Source organism: Xyrauchen texanus, chromosome 17, assembly GCF_025860055.1.
Source record: "Xyrauchen texanus isolate HMW12.3.18 chromosome 17, RBS_HiC_50CHRs, whole genome shotgun sequence".
Taxonomy (NCBI): domain Eukaryota; kingdom Metazoa; phylum Chordata; class Actinopteri; order Cypriniformes; family Catostomidae; genus Xyrauchen; species Xyrauchen texanus.
In genome coordinates, this window is record NC_068292.1 from 18,540,099 (window position 1) to 18,560,472 (window position 20,374).

Consider the following 20,374-nt stretch of genomic DNA (forward strand, 5'->3'; position numbering starts at 1 on the left):
CATCAGATGTTTTGATTTGAAACCTTCAAATGAAATACCAAAATTAAAGACTAGTAAATAAAAAAAGCTCATTAGTAGCAGTTAGTATGGAGATAATAGTAATAGTAATAGCTTTCTTACCGTTGAGGTGAGATGCTCCAATGCTCTCATTTGAAGAACAGGATTACAAACATCAGAAGTATTCAGTGTGTCTTCTGTACAACTACAGACCAACATAAAGCACAACTTAATCTCAGTCAAAAGTGCAGTTTAAAGAACAAACAACTCATTATCATGGTTTTACCATATTTGTTTTTTCTTACACTCCACACAACTGTGATAAAAACGTATTAGTACTATAGTAGATGAACAAAGTAATTATGCAGCACCTTGGTGTTTAATATTAAACTATCATGGTATGAACATCTAATAACATATTGTCCCCTGGTTGTTGCACAGCACTTTTTTATAAATGTCAAAACAACCTTTCATTGTGGTACTGAACAGTTAAAACTGAACATCATTAGCTACTCTGGACAAAAGAGATCTTCTGACATTGACTATGATACAATTCATACGTTATTGATCTGGGCAAGTGAGGCCACATACTGCAGTTTAGCGGAGGACAACAAGAGGTAAATAGATTTTATTGTTTGCTTTGTTAAACATATAAAACAGAAATTATGATTTTGATTATTATACTGGGGTGATCGAGCTGACAAAATAATTAAATAATTGCTATCACTTTACAATAAGGTTCTATTTGTTACATTAGTAAATATATCAGGTATCATTACCTAACAATGAATATTATATTTTACAGCATTTATTAATATTTGTTAATATTGGTTCATAAAAATTCACTGTTGTTGCTATTGTTTATAACTTTATGATAATATGTACAGTATAATTTGACATTAACTTTAACCAAGATTCATATATGGTGTAAACGTATTGTTCAAAGTTAGTTAATGTTAACAAATGTAGTTAACTAATGTTAAGGAATTCAACCTTATTATAGTGTTACCATCCTACCATCTTATATTCAGTTCCATTTTGAGGAAAGAAAACAAAATGTGTTACAAAAAGTGCCAGGTTTGGTTCACTTATATACAGTATATTGATAATGTTTTGTTTAAAAGTGCATCAGTAGGGATAGTTCACCCAAAATGAAAAAACTGTCATCATGTATTCACCTTCATGATATTCAAACCTGTATGACATTCTTCTGTGGAACACAAAAAATAACTTACAGCCTCAGTTACCATACACTTTAATTTCCAACTTTATAAATATATATATATATATATATATATATATATATATATATATATATATATATATATATATATATATATATATATATATATAATGAAAGGGAATGTTGACTGATCCTGTCAGTCCCTAATATTTTGCCCTTTTGTGTTCCATAGAAGAAAGTCATATAGGTTTGGAAATGGTAAATTGTCTGCACTTATTGAGGATTCACAGTTTGGTATCCCCTTCAACCGAACAATTCCAGTCATTGCATTTATAAAATGTATTATTTAAAAGTCTGGTTTTCCACCGTTTAAAGTTTCCCCTGAACTTGTACAGCAGAATACGGTGTACCACCGCTGCTACTGTTTTTCTCTTGTCAAGGCAGGTGTAAATGCTTCTTGTTTTACAACCTGACAATAATTAACTGGCAGTATTAAAATAGTCAGTATTTGATTGATATTAAACAGTACCAAGTAAGCAGCCTTCTGAATACCCTTGCATAGTCATATCAGTGCGTAATCGGGCCACAATCCACATAGAAAATGTCTGTTTTCTTTCCAGCTCAAAACTTTGAATTTCCCCCTCTAAAATCGGTATCAGTCTCAAAAATCCCATATCGATCAGGCTCTAGTAACTAGTCCTGAACTGTTTGGGTTACGGACATAAATGATACCTCAAATAATGTGGTTTGTTTAGGAGAGGTGAGCTATTAGTTTTCTAAGTGTGGAGTGGAGGGGGCGGGGCCGGGCTAGAATGTCGCACGCCCGGTCCCCAATCGGCCTGATGGGGCGCGCGAGGGATAAAGGCGGCCGGTGACGACGGTTCGAGAGAGAGAGAATTACGGGCATGTCCGTCATGTGTGTGTTTATGTTTGTGCTTTTGGTTTAAGTTTCCATTAAATTATGATTTATATTGACAAGCCGGTTCTCGCCTCCTCCTTGCCCATCGTAACCCCCTTACACTAAGCAATTAGACTTATAATTGTCTCCAGGCTATATTTGTATAGCGCTTTTCACAACAGACGTTGTTTCAAAGCAGCTGTACAGGAAATTATGCCATTACAGAAAACAAAGCAGTAATGTCATCATTGTGCTATTTGATAAAAATGTGATTGTAGACTGTGCCTTAAGAAAATAATATTTGTATTTAGACCCCCGGAGAGCAAGCCAAAGGCGACTGTGGCAAGGAACAAAAAAAAAACATAAGATGCTGGTTAACAGAGAAAAATAACCATAGGAGAATCAAGGACACATAGGGGGCGAAAAATAAAAAACTCCAATGGACCTACAGTGAAGAAAGGACCAGGATAAAAAAAAAAAACAGAGACTTAGGCCAGTAAGCAATCACCTACCGTAGTAAGCACCCAGAATACCCTAGCAACTCCATAGCAATGGTATGGTCACTGAAACTGACTTTACCATCTCTTCTGTAACCATGTGATACACAATGTGAGAGATATGAACTGCACTGAAGGGTACCTTCTTTTTTTGTGTGCTTCAGAACAGTGCAAAGGGATTCCAAGTCAGGAAATATATCCATGAGGTACAGTGCGTGATCACAACTTACATAGTTATTAAAAGCATTTTTATATGTTTGTTTATTTTGAACTCAGTTTAGGTAATCTGTAGTTTAGGTAAGGTCTGTTGAAAGGATCAGGTAAGTTCTGTTAGGACTGCATGGTAAATCAAGGCAAAAGCAATGAACTTTTACAATACATTGAGACACGTTTTGTGTTAATTTTCAACCTCAGAAAACAACAGCATCAAGCTTTCTGTGTAAACGTGTGCTCACCGTCTCTGGGTTCCACCTCGGAGCTGAACATGAGGCAGCTGTTGTAGGAGCAGATGCACTGCACTCTGCCAGTTTGCCTGGTTTCTGAAATCACAGCTCTGAGTCTCACATTCTTCAAAAGTGAACTGGTATAAAGACCTGGAGTCCTCAAATCCATCCTGCTGCTCCACTAGACACAACATGGTTTAAAGTTAAAGATCTCCCTGCTGGATAAAAAAAAAAAAAAAAAGACTAAAACCAGCATAAGCTGGTTGGCTGGACTTCCAACCTGGTCAGACTATTTCAGATGGCATGTTTTAGAGAAGTTGTGGGTGGTTTTCAGATGGCCAAGCTCAGAGACCAGCTTAAGCCAGTGAAGACCGCTTAGGTTTGTTTTAGCTGTTTTTATTTTCAGCAGTGCTGTCCTACTAAATTATTTAAAGCAAGCACAGACAAGCCATTTTAAATGTATTTATCACTGTGGTTTATTGATGAATTTCATAATTTAAGTACCAGATTTTTTTTCTTGGACACTCCATATGATGCTCTGTACTATTACAGATTCAAAATGTATACAACTCTTTGTCAAAAAATCATCCTAACTATGTCCACACCATCTGCTTGGGGCTCATTCCTGAAAGACCATTCCTATTATTCACAGCAACAGTGTTGTTTCATCTGTGTACCTGAGAGCAAAATACCCAAGTCTAGAAGAATGTTCCAGATTCTGGAAGCTATTGCCCTGTTCTGTATAAATTCACAGTGATCCATCAGCCATTCCACCAGCTCCAGACCGATACATGTCCTCCTAGTGGGCCAGATAAGCACAGGAAGACTATAAAAATGATATGAACAAGATACAAACAAAAATGTTAAAGGTTTCTTTGTTTAACCAAAATAAAAGTGATCAAGTTTTGGCTTTGCCAAACTTTTTTCCATTATATAAAAAAAACAAGTCAGCTGATCATTATTGCAAAATAACCCAAAAAGGGGGATTTGCAGTACCCCAATCCAAAGCGGAAGATGCAGTTTCAGAGAGCAAATAAAAATCAGATAATGAAAATTGTTTACTTACTGTAGCATCCCATGTACTGTTAAAGGGAGAATTATGCTTCAAGTCACTTTTGAAATTTCAGTCAATTAACTTTGTAAGCCTCATGTTACATTGTTAAATCATGTCTGAATTATTAATATTCAAAATGATTTCCTATGTATTTTTGTTTAGTACCTATATGAGTAATTCTGTAGAGTAGAATCACAGACTTGCATTTACTAAATGTTATGTAAGGGATAATGTAAAGTCAGCATGTTATTATAGCAAAATAAACCCTAACGGAGATTAGGACCCCAATGCAAAAACAATGGCTCGCAATACCTGAACGAGTGGACAGACATGGATGTGCGGTTGTTACTGATAAATATCAGAATGCTATGTGGTGCCATTAACCAATCAGAATTGAGTATTCCAGACAGCCATGTAACAAGGTAATAAAAATGATATGACACAATCCCCTCGTATTTAAGGGATTGTTCACCCTCATGCCATCTAAGATGTGTATGACTTTCTTCTGCAGAACACAAACAAAGATTTTTTGAATATCTCAGCTCTGTGGGTCCATACATTGCTAGTGAATGGTGTTCAGGCCTTTGAAGCTCCAAAAATCAGAGCAAGTCAGCATAAACATGAGCCATCAAGCTCCAGTTGTTTAATCAATGTCTTCCAGTTGATATCGAGTTGGTTTTGGGTGAGAACAGACAAATGCGTAAATCCTTTTTCACTGTACATCCTGACATCAAGCTCGATTACACTTCCTACAGCACCATCTAGTGCTCTGCACATGTGTCAAGCACTAGGAAGTTTAATCAAGTTTGAAATCATGATCGTGCCTAGAGACTGCAATGGTAAAATGTACAGTGAAAAAAGGAGTTATATTTTGGTCTGTTCTCACCCAAAACAAACTGGATCGCTTGGAGTCTTATAGATTACCTTTATGCTGACTTTATCTCATTTTGGAGCTTCAAAAACCTGGTCACTATTAACTTGCATTTTATGGACCTAAAAATCTTCATTTGTGTTCAGCAAGAGAAAGACTTACACATATTAGATGGCATGAGGGTGAGAAAATTATGAGAGAATTTTTGGGTGAACTATACCTTTAAGCCAATATTTTTTCTATAACAGGAAAACACAGCATATTATGGTGAAATTACCTGATGATTCTTGCCAGTTTAATGTGTGCTTTCCAGTTATCCAGGCCATTGGATAAGAAAGCATTTCTGAGTGCTCGGCCAGCACATGGCACATTTTTCACGCAAGCCTTAATAAAACACAAATAACATTCTCATGATAAACTGGAAAGATTTAGTTACAATAAAATATGATAATGCTGCCAGCAATAGGTACAGGAACAACACAGTAAGTGCACTGTAAGTGCAACAAGAACCAATGATGATACTATACATTTTTGAACTGTTGCCTTCTGGCTGGTGCTGCAGAGCTCTGAGCACCAGAACCGTCAGGCACAGGAACAGTTATTTCCTTCAGGCTATCCATCTCATGAACAGGTAAAACTGGCCCATTGAGCAAAAATTATGTGCAATACACAGCGTAGTGAGTCAATTATTTAACATATCCTACATCTTCCGCATTACATTCCCTTGAATCTGTATATATATATATATATATATATATATATATATATATATATATATATATACATACACACACTCACCTAAAGGATTATTAGGAACACCTGTTCAATTTCTCATTAATGCAATTATCTAATCAACCAATCACATGGCAGTTGCTTCAATGCATTTAGGGGTGTGGTCCTGGTCAAGACAATCTCCTGAACTCCAAACTGAATGTCAGAATGGGAAAGAAAGGTGATTTAAGCAATTTTGAGCGTGGCATGGTTGTTGATGCCAGACAGGCCAGTCTGAGTATTTCACAATCTGCTCAGTTACTGGGATTTTCACGCACAACCATTTCTAGGGTTTACAAAGAATGGTGTGAAAAGGGAAAAACATCCAGTATGCGGCAGTCCTGTGGGCGAAAATGCCTTGTTGATGCTAGAGGTCAGAGGAGAATGGGCCGATTGATTCAAGCAGATAGAAGAGCAACTTTGCCTGAAATAACCACTCGTTACAACCGAGGTATGCAGCAAAGCATTTGTGAAGCCACAACATGCACAACCTTGAGGCGGATGGGTTACAACAGCAGAAGACCCCACCGGGTACCACTCATCTCCACTACAAATAGGAAAAAGAGGCAAAATTGGACAGTTGAAGACTGGAAAGATGTTGCCTGGTCTGATGAGTCTCGATTTCTGATGAGACATTCAGATGGTAGAGTCAGAATTTGGCGTAAACAGAATGAGAACATTGATCCATCATGCCTTGTTACCACTGTGCAGGCTGGTGGTGGTGGTGTAATGGTGTGGGGGATGTTTTCTTGGCACACTTTAGGCCCCTTAGTGCCAATTGGGTATCGTTTAAATGCCACGGCCTACCTGAGCGTTGTTTCTGACCATGTCCATCCCTTTATGGCCACCATGTACCCATCCTCTGATGGCTACTTCCAGCAGGATAACGCACCATGTCACAAAGCTCGAATCATTTCAAATTGGTTTCTTGAACATGACAATGAGTTCACTGTACTAAAATGGCCCCCAGAGTCACCAGATCTCAACCCAATAGAGCATCTTTGGGATGTGGTGGAACGGGAGCTTCTTGCCCTGGATGTGCATCCCACAAATCTCCATCAACTGCAAGATGCTATCCTATCAATATGGGCCAACATTTCTAAAGAATGCTTTCAGCACCTTGTTGAATCAATGCCACATAGAATTAAGGCAGTTCTGAAGGCTGAAAGGGGTCAAACACAGTATTAGTATGGTGTTCCTAATAATCCTTTAGGTGAGTGTATATATATATATATATATATATATATATATATATATATATATATATAGATAGATAGATAGATAGATAGATAGATAGATAGATAGATAGATAGATAGATAGATAGATAGATAGATAGATACAGTGAGGAAAATAAGTATTTGAACACCCTGCTATTTTGCAAGTTCTCCCACTTAGAAATCATGGAGGGGTCTGAAATTGTCATCGTGAGGTGCATGTCCACTGTGAGAGACAAAATCAAAAAAAAAATCCAGAAATCACAATGTATAATTTTTTAACTATTTATTTGTATGATACAGCTGCAAATAAGTATTTGAACACCTGAGAAAATCAATGTTAATATTTGGTACAGTAGCCTTTGTTTGCAATTACAGAGGTCAAACGTTTCCTGTAGTTTTTCACCAGGTTTGCACACACTGCAGGAGGGATTTTGGCCCACTCCCCACACAGATCTTCTCTAGATCAGTCAGGTTTCTGGGCTGTCGCTGAGAAACACGGAGTTTGAGCTCCCTCCAAAGATTCTCTATTGGGTTTAGGTCTGGAGACTGGCTAGGCCACGCCAGAACCTTGATATGCTTCTTACAGAGCCACTTCTTGGTTATCCTGGCTATGTGCTTCGGTCATTGTCATGTTGGAAGACCCAGCCTCGACCCATCTTCAATGCTCTAACTGAGGGAAGGAGGTTGTTCCCCAAAATCACGCAATACATGGCCCCGGTCATCCTCTCCTTAATACAGTGCAGTCGCCCTGTCCCATGTGCAGAAAAACACCCCCAAAGCATGATGCTACCACCCCCATGCTTCACAGTAGGGATGGTGTTCTTGGGATGGTACTCATCATTCTTCTTCCTCCAAACACGGTTAGTGGAATTATGACCAAAAAGTTATATTTTGGTCTCATCTGACCACATGACTTTCTCCCATGACTCCTCTGGATCATCCAAATGGTCAAACTTAAGACGGGCCAAATTGGCAAACTTAAGACGGGCCTTGACATGTGCTGGTTTAAGCAGGGGAACCTTCCGTGCCATGCATGATTTCAAACCATGACGTCTTAGTGTATTACCAACAGTAACCTTGGAAACGGTGGTCCCAGCTCTTTTCAGGTCATTGACCAGCTCCTCCCGTGTAGTTCTGGGCTGATTTCTCACCTTTCTTAGGATCATTGAGACACCACGAGGTGAGATCTTGCATGGAGCCCCAGTCCGAGGGAGATTGACAGTCATGTTTAGCTTCTTCCATTTTCTAATGATTGCTCCAACAGTGGACCTTTTTCACCAAGCTGCTTGGCAATTTCCCGTAGCCCTTTCCAGCCTTGTGGAGGTGTACAATTTTGTCTCTAGTGTCTTTGGACAGCTCTTTGGTCTTGGCCATGTTAGTAGTTGGATTCTTACTGATTGTATGGGGTGGACAGGTGTCTTTATGCAGCTAACGACCTCAAACAGGTGCATCTAATTTAGGATAATAAATGGAGTGGAGGTGGACATTTTAAAGGCAGACTAACAGGTCTTTGAGGGTCAGAATTCTAGCTGATAGACAGGTGTTCAAATACTTATTTGCAGCTGTATCATACAAATAAATAGTTAAAAAATAATATATTGTGATTTCTGGATTTTTTTTTTGATTATGTCTCTCACAGTGGACATGCACCTACGATGACAATTTCAGACCCCTCCATGATTTCCAAGTGGGAGAACTTGCAAAATAGCAGGGTGTTCAAATACTTATTTTCCTCACTGTAGATAGATAGATAGATAGATAGATAGATAGATAGATAGATAGATAGATAGATAGATAGATAGATAGATAGATAGATAGATAGATAGATAGATAGATAGATAGATAGATAGTGTCTTATTATGTATTTCTATTTATCCTTATATTTTCTATTTATTTTTTATTTTTAATCTGTTCTATTTATTATATTATATTATTATTGTCACGAACGCTGGTGAAGGCGCCTCCTCAACCGGCCACCGGAGATCGAACTCACCCGAGTTCTAACCTTGAATCTCACTTCCCATAAACCCACTTACCTGGTCCGATTGCCCGCAGCTGTTCCCCATTACCTCCACGCTATTTAAATCACGCGTGTCTGTGCCATCATTGCGAAGTCTTGTTTGTCCCGGCTGCATTACTGAGCGTTTTGATATCAACCTTCTACTAGATCTTCTGTGTATCTACCTAGCCCGTCTTCGACCACGATTACCTGCTGCCTGCCCTTTACGCCTGTCTACCTGTCTACGATATCTGCTGCCTGTCTCGATCCTTTGCCTGTCTGACCACGAACTCGATCACCTTCTACATTCCTGTCTGCCGTGAAACTGAACTTTGCCTGTTTTTGTCTTGAATCCTGTCTCTTAATAAAGACTGCTTATGGATCCCAATCAGCCTGAGTCCGCGTTACAATTATTGTCTTGATGCTGTATTGTTTGTGCTCTGGAAGATTGGCAATAAAGCTCATTCTGAATCTGATGTACATCACCAACAATGTGAACATGAAAATCTATTTGTCTGCATGGTCTTAAAATGTTACATCAAACCTTACATCCTGAGCACATAAACAGGGCAAATACATGACCAATCAAAAGTTTGAACACACTTGACTGAATTATGTATTTATGTTAATCATGACCTAAACCAAAGGTTCCCAATCGGAAAAAAAAAGGGGGGGGGGGGGGTATGATCGATAATACAAGCAATACAATTAAGACTACAAGTCAGCTTCCTTGTCTAACTCAGTATCAAACACAGTTGAAAGCTATTTGATTAGTTAAATGAAGCTTAACATTGTCTTTGTGCTTGTTTTTGAGTTGCCACAGTATGCAATAGACTGGCATGTCTTAAGGTCAATATTAGGCTGAAAATGGCAAAAAAGAAACAGCTTTCTCTAGAAACTCGTCAGTCAATCATTGTTTTGAGGAATGAAGGCTATACAATGTATGAAATTGACAAACAACTGAAGATTTCATAAAAAGGTGTACACAAGCTGACAGCTTCGTTGAATTCTACCCACTCAACACCAGTTTCATGTACATTAAAGAGAAGACTCAGGAGGTTGCAGGCCTTATGGGAAGAATTGCAGAGAGAAAGCCACTTTTGAAACAGAAAAACGAAAAGAAAACGTTAGAATTGGCAAAGAAACACAGACATTTGGCTACAGATAATTGGAAAAGAGTGTTATGGATCTTAACCCCATTGAGCTGTTGTGGGATCAGCTAGACTGTAAGGTGCGTGAGAAGTGCCCGACAAGACAGTCACATCTATGGCAAGTGCAACAGGAAGTGTGGGGTGAAATGTCACCTGAGTATCTGGACAAACTGACAGCTAGAATGCCAATGATCTGCAAAGCTGTCATTGCTGCACGTGGAGGATTTTTTTGTTGAGAACTCTTTGAAGTAGTTTAAGAAGTTCAGAAAATTTGTTTCAAATTGTAATAGTAATTTGTCATGTTATTAATGTCCTGACTATACTTTGTGATCAGTTGAATGCCACTTTTGTGAATAAAAGCCCCAATTCCTTTCCAAAAGAGCAAAATCTGTACATTATTCCAAACTTTTGGCCGTCAGTGCATATATTTAGGTAGCAGTCAGCCACTTCAAAAACTTCAGAGAAGGGGTGACATAAATGGAGACAGAAAAATTATAAAAAATATGATATATACACACACATACAGTGATGATGTGCAATATACATTAAATACAAATCAAAAACTAAAACAGTTTTGATTTGTTTAGCACTTTAGCTCATAATTTGAAACCTCTATTTGTGTTTTTCATAGTATTGATGACTTTATACTATCATTATAAAATTAGGAAAAGTAATAATAAAGATGACTGGTTGTGTCCAAACTTTTCACTAGTTGTGTATAAATGTATCAACATAATTGAGTTCGGAAATTGCAACTTATATCCCACCCAAAATAAATGCTGATTGCAGACAACAACTATCATGTTCTATCATTTACATTTATGCATTTGGCAGATGCTTTTATCCATAGCAACTTACAGAGCCCTTATTACAGGGACAATCCCCCCAGAGCAACCTGGAGTTAAGTGCCTTGCTCAAGGACACAATGGTGGTGGCTGTGGGGCTCGAACCAGCGTCCTTCTGATTACCAGATTACTAGTTATGTGCTTAGACCACTACACCACCACCACTCACACTATCAGTATACTGAATTGCATTTCAACACCATGAGACAACCACTATATGATTGAGAGTTATGACAGGGGAAATAAATGCCTGATTTACCTTTTGTCTAGACTGTCCTGCATTTGAACTGCAGATGGACTCAGGTGGCGTCTTCTGAGATATTATCTAGCAGGGTGAGAAAGAGGTTAAACATCTAAAAAACAATAAAGCTCTGTATCTTCAGACAAAACAATCTGTCTACTGTTTCTTATCTTAAACATCATCAGTTATATGAAGATTACAAACAAGAGTTCTTTAAGATCACCATCATGTCTATGTTTTCTAAACTATCTAATTTGACAACAAATTTTGACAAAAAATAAACAAAAAGTCAGTTTGGGTGAAACACCAATTGAATAGTGATAAAACCTGCTAGAACATCTACAGAATCAGTTACTATGTTTTGGATTTGCAGGCCAGTATACAGATGAAAGAGTGATATATGAAAGGAAATAAATGACCACACAAGTAATAAACTTTGTTTAAAAGTGAAACAAATGCCTGAGATATAATTGTGTGTAATACAAGACTTCAAAAGCTGCCAGCATTGTGCCTCCAAAGAAACCACAGTTCAACATTGCAAAGCGGACAGTTGTAAAAGCCTGACTACACAGGGGAAATTCTGGGGAAAGAACTGCCCATTACACTTTGTGTACATTCGCTAAATGGCTCATGTGGGTTGTTGGAGAAACACAAAGTGAGTCATTTGTGTTGTCAATGTCAACTGCTGTTCTTAACCTCCAACGATGGAGCATTTTTAATTATGACACAACACAGATACTAGCACTACATCATGAACTGAAAGACGTTTTGGTTATTTACCTGGGTATAAGATGTTAGAAAATGCCAAATAAAGTTTGGAAACCAATAAGGAGTCATTAAAGATAGTTTAATGTCACCACATAATTTGAGTACCATAATTTGAGTACCTTAAACATATATCCCTCTCTTCGAGAGAAAAGCAGACAATATGTAATACCATAATATTTATATATAGTATCTTCTGAGCATGACAAGCTGCCAGTGACAGCAGTGTGACATCATATATTTAAACTAAAACTTTTTCGTATAATTACTACAGTTTTTGTGACCTAATTTTCATTTGAAAGAAATTGTGACCACTTACAACACCTAAAAAACACCTTTTTTTACCTTACATAGACAGTATATATATATGATCATGATCATGCTATTATCAGCTACCCATATATTCAGAATCATTTATTGATTTTTGTAATGGGAAATGGTTATAATGATACAGCAGTTCAGATTTACCATTAAACTTATAGCTAGAAATGAATCTAGACTATATCTATTTCACATTTGTTATTTTAAAATAGGTCTATATCTTTTCATTGGCACTGTCTTTGTGCTGCAGAAACATTCACCTCATTCAAGGTTTAAAATCCCACCCAACCCAACAGGATTCCCTTCTCATATTACAGCCTGGCCAATAAAATGAATTACTTCAGCACTGTTCTCAAAGTCAGAATTGCCAGAATTTGTTTTATAAGAGACTTTATACAAATACTAACTTTACATGTATCAAAAGTAAAAGCAACTTTTAAATGTCTCAAAGTACACCTACAACTTCCAGGCTCTTCTTGAACTGAGTGTCATTCTTCATTAGTAGAGGAGGCTCATTAATGCTGCTGTGAGCTTTAAGATGTTTTCTCCAGCGCCACTTCGGACCATCCTTAACCACAAGCGGGCTGTCAGCCACCTCCATACCCGGAGGTCCGAGACAGAAGACAAGTCACAACAGGTTGGGGGAAAGCTTTGATTCGTGTGACCGAGAATCCTTTAGAATTTAAAGTTTACATCACTGATGAATCTCGTCACAAGTGAACACGTGAAATCGACAGAAGTCTATAACCGGTCCGGAAAGCGTTAGATCAGTAAATGTGCAGAGAGTGTGTAAAGACAGCTGACATCATGAGAATGGCAGACACGTGAGTAAACATAGGTGCGGTGGTGTAAAAGGTAGCATGTCACATGACCTGTAGGCTGTACCTTTGAGATCACTGATAACTATTTTTATTTTTTTTTTTTTTTGTAGTGTTAAAAGGATATCGTATAAAATAAGTGGCACATTTGTTTTGTATAACCGTTTCAGACTCAGACACGAGACTTTCTAGTCACACTTGCATTTTTATGTAAATGGAATTGTATTTATATGCTATGTAACTACGGGTATATATTGATTCACGCTTATCTTTGGATTGTTCTGCGGACAAAACATTTATAAAATAGCTGTCCAAGAACATTCAGTATACAAATAACTCCAGACAACATGGGAGTTGTGGAAAATCAGATGTGATCTATGAGCTTTAAAGCTTTATACCGTGTGTGCCATTGAAGAGTTGGTAAGTCTATCCCTCACATCCTTGTTGTAATTCCCAAAGATGGCGCTAGCGTGAATAAGGTATGTTATTATGTAAAATATGACTCTACTTTCTAACAATTCTAGTCCATGTAGAGTTATAAATTAACTATATTGGTGATTTTAAGTTCTGTGTGTGTGTGTGTGTGTGTGCGTGTGTGTGTGTGTGTGTGTGGGGGGCGATATTGTTCTTTGGTTTACAGTGACATCTGGTGGACAAAGGGTGGAGTTACACACCAGCCTAGGAATATTTCACCCAAAAAACAAATATCATATACTCACCCTCATACCATCCCAAATCTGTATGACTTTCTTTCATCTGCAAAAATATCTCAGCGCTCTAGGTCCACACAATGCAAGTGAAAGGCGACCCAAACGTTAAGCTCCAAAAAGCAAATAAAGGCAGCATAAAAGTATTCCATACAAATCCAGTGGTTTAATCCATGTCTTCTTAATTGATCTAATTGGTTCTGGGTGAGAACAGACGAAAATGTAACAAATTTTTCCACTCTAAATCTTGACATCAGCAGTCTCCGTGGTGATCCTGATTTCAAGCCTGATGACACTTCCTAGCCCTTTCTAGCACTCTGAGCATGCATCAAGCACTAGACCCCGAAGCCGCCGCCATTTGCGCCATTTAGAATTTCAGCCGCCGCCAGCCAATAATTTCGTAAGCCAAATTGAGCCGCCATCTGATAAAGTTTGGCTGAGCTGGCTAGAATTATTTGCATCAAATAATAATTCTATCACATAGAGACATATATAAACAATATAAACACACACGAAATATATAAACAATACACGAGATCTATTTTCCCACTGGATTCATAACAGCACAGTCTTGTGCTCGTTGCTACGATACACAGACTCACAGTTGTGCTCGTTGCTACGATACACAGACTCACAGTGAATTGCTCGTTTTCCGTACAGAAGAAGCGATGCATGTTTTTCTCGCACTGAGGTGAAATGGCGGAAAGAAGCAAGCAAGGTAATTTTGATCTCACTTCTCACATACTTTCCTAATTCCTACTTACTTTTTTTTTTAACTTAGGCCTACCCAGACTTTTGTTAAATCTTCAGGGCACGGTTGCACAAACACCTGAATCAAAGATTGATGTTATGAACCAAATATTCTGGAACGGAGAGATTTATAGCACTGAACGTGATATTACTGCAGTAACAAACCACCGTTTCCACATTGCTAATTCACGACGCATGCTTCAGTGTACATTGAAGTGAAATGTGCAAAACTTTGTCCAAAATAATACTGATAACAGTGTGTGTTTATATTAAGGCGAGACACGGCAGGCAAAAACATAGTTCCCGATCGAGAGGTCTCTCCTATTGCGTAAGTAGCTTACGCTATGGGAAAACTCCGTTTCTCGAGAAGTATTGAAGTCTTTATGTAAAACGCATTGCAGCTGCACAGCAGACAGTAATGAGCGAGGCAGCTCGGTCATTGGCTGTGCTGCGGCAACTGCTCGAACCAATGACGGGGCGACTCTGAACGCGCGACCAATAGGCCCGCCGAAATTAGACCAATGGGCCCGCCGAAATTAGCATAGCCAGGCTTTATAATGGGCACCCCGTCATACGAGTTCCTTTAGATTTAATCTCTTTCAGCGAAGACCTCCTCTTCGCTGGATCCTCCGGATTGTTGGAGTCTTTCGCCTGCCGTTGACAAGCCTACAGCAGGACTGCTAAGAGGACGCCGGCGCCTTCAGCCGCCGAAGCCTTCTGCTACGCCATCCGGCGCGCATCACTATATCCTTTTTACTAAGCTACTTTGCAAGTGTTAGCCTTTGCGACACTTTTTGTATTTAGTAAAAGAGCAAATTCAGGCGTTGTTCCAAATGCCTTCGACCTGCGCCTCGTGCAGAGGCCTTCTTCCTCACAGGGACCATCACATTATCTGCACTCGCTGCCTGGGACCTGACCACGCAGAAGCTGCTTTCACTCGAGGCGGATGCCCGAATGTGACTCCCTGGGCCTCAACGAGCGGCGTTAGCCGCCGCCTTCGCCGCGAGCGAGCCTGCTACCACCGTGCTGCCGTCCCCTCTGTTCGAGCAGCGCCAAGAAAAAGCGTCGCTCACGGAGGCCGCCAGAGCACGCAGACTTCAGTGACGTCACGCCGGGCCAGTCCCCGCGTGCTTCACCACCACCTGAGAACTCCCCGCCGCCAGTCCAATTCACGCAGACGGACCAGCACCCCTCCAACAGAGCGGTGGGTCTCATCTCGTTCGGCGCGCCAGGGGACGACGGTGAAAAGGATGACAGCCTTTCCAATTGGCGCTGCATCCGACGACTGGCCGGGCTCGGCCTTCGACCCCGCGCCGTCGACATTAGCGGACACGGGCACCAGCACGCTCGCTCACCTGCAATCAAATGCCATTTTAACGGCAACACACAGAAATCACAAGAGTCATTTTCTGCCTGTGTCACTAAGGGGTCACGTGTCCACACTAAAGTGCGCACTCCCACATATCAATACTGTCCAAACAGTGCCGAATACTTTCCCAGCTCGAGCTGGACGCCCCATAAATGTAGATCGTGTGCCTATTGTCATGTATGCACCACTACACACAAGCACTGTTCCCACAGTTATAAACACTTCCCCAGTAAAAGCGGGAAATACTATAAATGTAGCGCGCGTGCCTGCTGTCCTGCACGCACCCCTACACACAAAACACTGTATGCATGGCCAAAAACCCCGCCGCTAGCGGGAGGCTTTTTGAAAGTGGCGGCGTACCTACCACAGTAGATGCACCCCCACCCATAAGCGCTGCCCATACAGTTCCAAACAGATCTCTGGCTCACGCCGTGAGCATCACAGATGCGACGCAGCGAGCTAGAAACTCCCGCTAAGAGCGGGAAGCTTTATGGAAGTGGCGTGCGTGCCTATTACAATGTATGCACCCCCACCCGTAAACACTGTCCTTTCAAACATTTCTCCGGCTCTTGCTGCGAGCATTCACGGAGATAGCGGCGTGCCTGTAATCTCACACGCACCCCTGCATTCAACAAAGCTGCTCAGCGTGCCAGCGCCTCTGAGAGCTGTAAGCTCAGTGTTAGCACATTTTCTGCCTGTGTCACTAAGGGGTCACGTGTCCACACTAAAGTGCGCACTCCCACAGTTACAAACACTGTATGCATGACCAAAAACACCCGCCCGTGGCGGAGGCTTTATGTAAGTGGCGGCGTGCCTATTACAATGTATGCACCCCCACCTGTAAACACTGTCTATACAGTTTCAAACATTTCTCCGGCTGCGAGCATTACGGAGATAGCGCGCGTGCCTGTAATCTCACACGCACCCCTGCACTCGGCACTCAACACAGCTGCTCAGCGTGCGCCCGCGCCTCTGAGAGCTGTAAGCTCAGTGTTAGCACAAGGCAATTTGCCGGTGGGGCCCATACGTCACTGCGACACGCCCCCAGCCAACATTCAGCCCATATCTGTGTGAGCAAAAGCCTGGGAAAAAATCCCCAACATGCCAAAATGGGTTTTGAACATAATAAAACACGGTTACTCACTTCAATTTGCTCGCAGACCACCCCGCTTTTCTGCGGTGGTCGAGACGAAAGTGAGGAAAGATGTGTCACATGTTCTACGCACCGAGGTGCTCGAACTGATAGAGAAGGGCGCTATAGAAACTGTTCCTCCCTCTATGAGCGAGGTGGGTTTTTACAGCCGCTATTTTCTCGTCCCAAAAAAGGATGGTGGCCTCCGCCCCATCCTAGATCTCAGACATCTGAACAAAGCTTTTATGATTCGCTCGTTCAGAATGTTAACAACCAAACATATCCTCGCGCAAGTTCAGCCCGGGGTTGGTTTCTATCAGTGGATTTGAAAGACGCTTACTTTCACATTCGATAGCGCCTCATCACAGGCCTTTTCTGAGATTCAGCTTGAGGGACAGTCATACCAGTACACAGTACTACCATTCGACCTATCATTGGCCCCCGTACATTCACGAAATGTATGGACGCGGCACTTTCCCCCCTGAGACAGCGGAGAGTGCGAATCCTGAATTACCTCGACGATTGGCTAATCATAGCACTATCAGAGGGTCAGTTAACGACCCACAGATCTTGGATTATCAGCCATTTAGAATGCCTGGGTCTGAGAATCAATTTTGCAAAGAGCGTGCTATCCCCCAGCCAGAATATCTCTTCTGGGAATAGTGCTAGACTCAGTGCAGATGACAGCGCGCCTCTCATCAGAGCGCGCACTCTCTATTCGACGCCTTGCAACATCATTCAGAGGGCCACTTTTTGATCAGAGCGAATCACGGCTGTATAAAAGCCCTGACGCCCTGGAAAGCCATCAACTGGTATCAAACCGGCGTGAGTCTGGGCATGAACACGCGGAGAAAAATGATCACGACAGATGCCTCCAAAATAGGATGGGGGGCCCTTTACGAGGGCAGGCCTGTCTCCGGCTTTTGGTCAAACCCGGAAAAGCGCCTACATATAAACTGCCTGGAAATGAAGGCGGTCGCCTTGGCTGTCAGAGCCCTGCTTCCGTACCTGAAAAACGAACATGTCCTGGTCCGAACGGACAACATGACGGTAGTTTCGTATATAAATCGCCAGGGTGGACTTAGGTTGAGCTCCCTGCACTCTATGGAGGGCCCTCCATGCATGGCCCCTCAACGGGTTCCCGAGAACCTCCCCAGTGGAGTTTTGAGAACCATCACTGAGGCGTGAGCACCCTCTACGAGGCGCTTATATGCCCAAAAGTGGAAAGTGTTCAGTGACTGGTGTGATACCAAGAGCTTGAACCCCAAATCGTGGGGACGAAATCTAATCATTCGTTTCCTAAGAGGCGCTAGGAGGATGAACCCTCCTCGCCCCCCCTCGGTGCCGATCTGGGACCTGGCCACGGTCCTGGATGCACTCAAGAGTGCCCCGTTAGAACCTCTCCGAACCGTGCACCTTGAACAGCAAAACTGCGCTCTTGCTGGCGCTCGCTTCAGTCAAGAGAGTGGGCGACCTGCACGCGCTGTCATCAAGTGCTGCTTGCCTGGAATTTGGACCTAACGACTGCAGAGTTGTCCTTAGGCCAAAGCACGGGTATATTCCTAAAGTGCTCTCCACACCCTTCAGAGCACAGGTGATATCTCTGGCAGCGTTATCGTCCCCAGCAGATGAAAGCGACGCTAATTTGCTCTGCCCCATCAGGGCTCAGAGTATATTTGGAACGTTCTGCCCTGTTCAGACAGACGGAACAATTATTCGTATGCTTTGGCGGCCGCACTAAAGGTCTCGCAGTCTCAAAGCAAAGAATATCGGCTGGATAGTGGATGCTATAGGGCTAGCTTATGAAGCCAAGGGCCTTCAATGCCCCTTAGGCGTCAGAGCTCACTCTACGAGGAGCATGGCCTCCTCGTGGGCTTGGTCGAGTGGGATACCCATTTAAGATATTTGTACGGCGGCGGGCTGGGCCTTGCCTTCGACATTTATCAGGTTTTATAACCTACAGATCCCCTCATTGCATTCCAGCATTCTATCAGCCTGACTGTAGAATGGACTGGAGTATGTATATGCTGAGTATTATCTCCTCCCTTATAAGGTCCGTCCCTGACCGACTTAGAGGATTTTTTATGCATATCAGTACATAGAAAAATGCATTCCAACATTCTATCAGCCTGACTGTAGAATGGACTGGAGTATGTATATGCTGAGCATTATCTCCTCCCTTACAAGGTCCGTCTCTGACTGACTTAAAGGATTTTTTATGCATATCAGCACATAGAAAACTCAGTACATAAGATATGTGCTTGTGCTATGAGCTTGTACGTAAGATATGTGCTTGTACTATGAGCGCCCCACCATGGACCACCTTGGAAGGGCGCTCTATACTATCCCATTATGTAGCTCGCCGTTGGCCGGCTCGCGGAATAATCACTTTGCTTTAAGGCTCAGGCATCTGCCTCTGGCTTTATAGAGCGAAGTCAGCACGCACGGCGTTTTACATGGTGTTCCCATAGCGTAAGCTACTTACGCAATAGGAGAGACCTCTCGATAGGGAACGACTCGGTTACTAACGTAACCTTGGTTCCCTGAGAGGAGGGAACGAGTATTGCGTAAGCTGCCGTGCTTGTGCTTGGTCAGTTCGCTTCAGTCGATTGAACCTGAAGGAACTCGTATGACGGGGTGCCCATTATATAGCCTGGCTATGCTAATTTCGGCGGGCTCTGAGCCGCGAACGCAGGCGCACGCCCATTGGTCGCTGCGTTCAGAGTCGCCCGTCATTGGTTCGAGCAGTTGCCGCAGCACAGCCAATGACCGAGCTGCCTCGCTCATTACTGTTTGCTGTGCAGCTGCAATGCGTTTTACATAAAGACTTCAATATTTCTCGAGAAACGGAGTTTTCCCATACCGTAAGCTACTTACGCAATACTCGTTCCCTCCTCTCAGGGAACCGAGGTTACGTTAGTAACCGAGTCGTTTTTTTTTTTACTGGTCAATTTTGAGATTTTTGGATATTTGTCTTCAATAACATGTCTTCTTGCAGACTTGTGGTGAAAAAAGTCTGAAATACACATTTAGGTCTTTATTTTACTACACTTCGTCTGTTTGCGTCTGTAGATTTCTCATAAATTCAATAATAATACTGCTCAATGGCAAACGATCATCACTTGCTCCTTCAAGGTGTAATATGATAAGCTTCATCCATGATAATGCCAAGTTATTGTATACAACTTAGCCTACATACATTTAGCCTAAACACAACACATTGTAGGCTATTTGAAAATGTTTAGTAGCATACAGACTACAAAATAAATATGTACATACGTTGTGAAAGTAAAATCTGGTGTTTTCTTTATTACATTGTATTGCATTTTGTAGAAATATAGTGT

At 41.5% G+C, this 20,374-nt stretch overlaps 1 protein-coding gene across 1 annotated transcript in view; it reads right to left on the reverse strand.

Moving 5' to 3' along the window:
• LOC127657630 (rap guanine nucleotide exchange factor 5-like) overlaps window positions 1-13,048 on the reverse strand; it is a 77,103-nt gene extending 64,055 nt beyond the window's left edge. The window contains exons 1-6 of the mRNA XM_052146497.1: window positions 12,715-13,048; window positions 11,187-11,252; window positions 5,221-5,327; window positions 3,696-3,817; window positions 3,031-3,199; window positions 121-202 (exon numbers count right to left, since the gene is read on the reverse strand). Coding sequence (XP_052002457.1) covers window positions 121-202; window positions 3,031-3,199; window positions 3,696-3,817; window positions 5,221-5,327; window positions 11,187-11,252; window positions 12,715-12,855 — 687 coding nt within the window. The 5' untranslated portion in view covers window positions 12,856-13,048. The remainder of the gene's footprint in view (window positions 1-120; window positions 203-3,030; window positions 3,200-3,695; window positions 3,818-5,220; window positions 5,328-11,186; window positions 11,253-12,714) is intronic.
• Window positions 13,049-20,374: the final 7,326 nt, after the last annotated feature.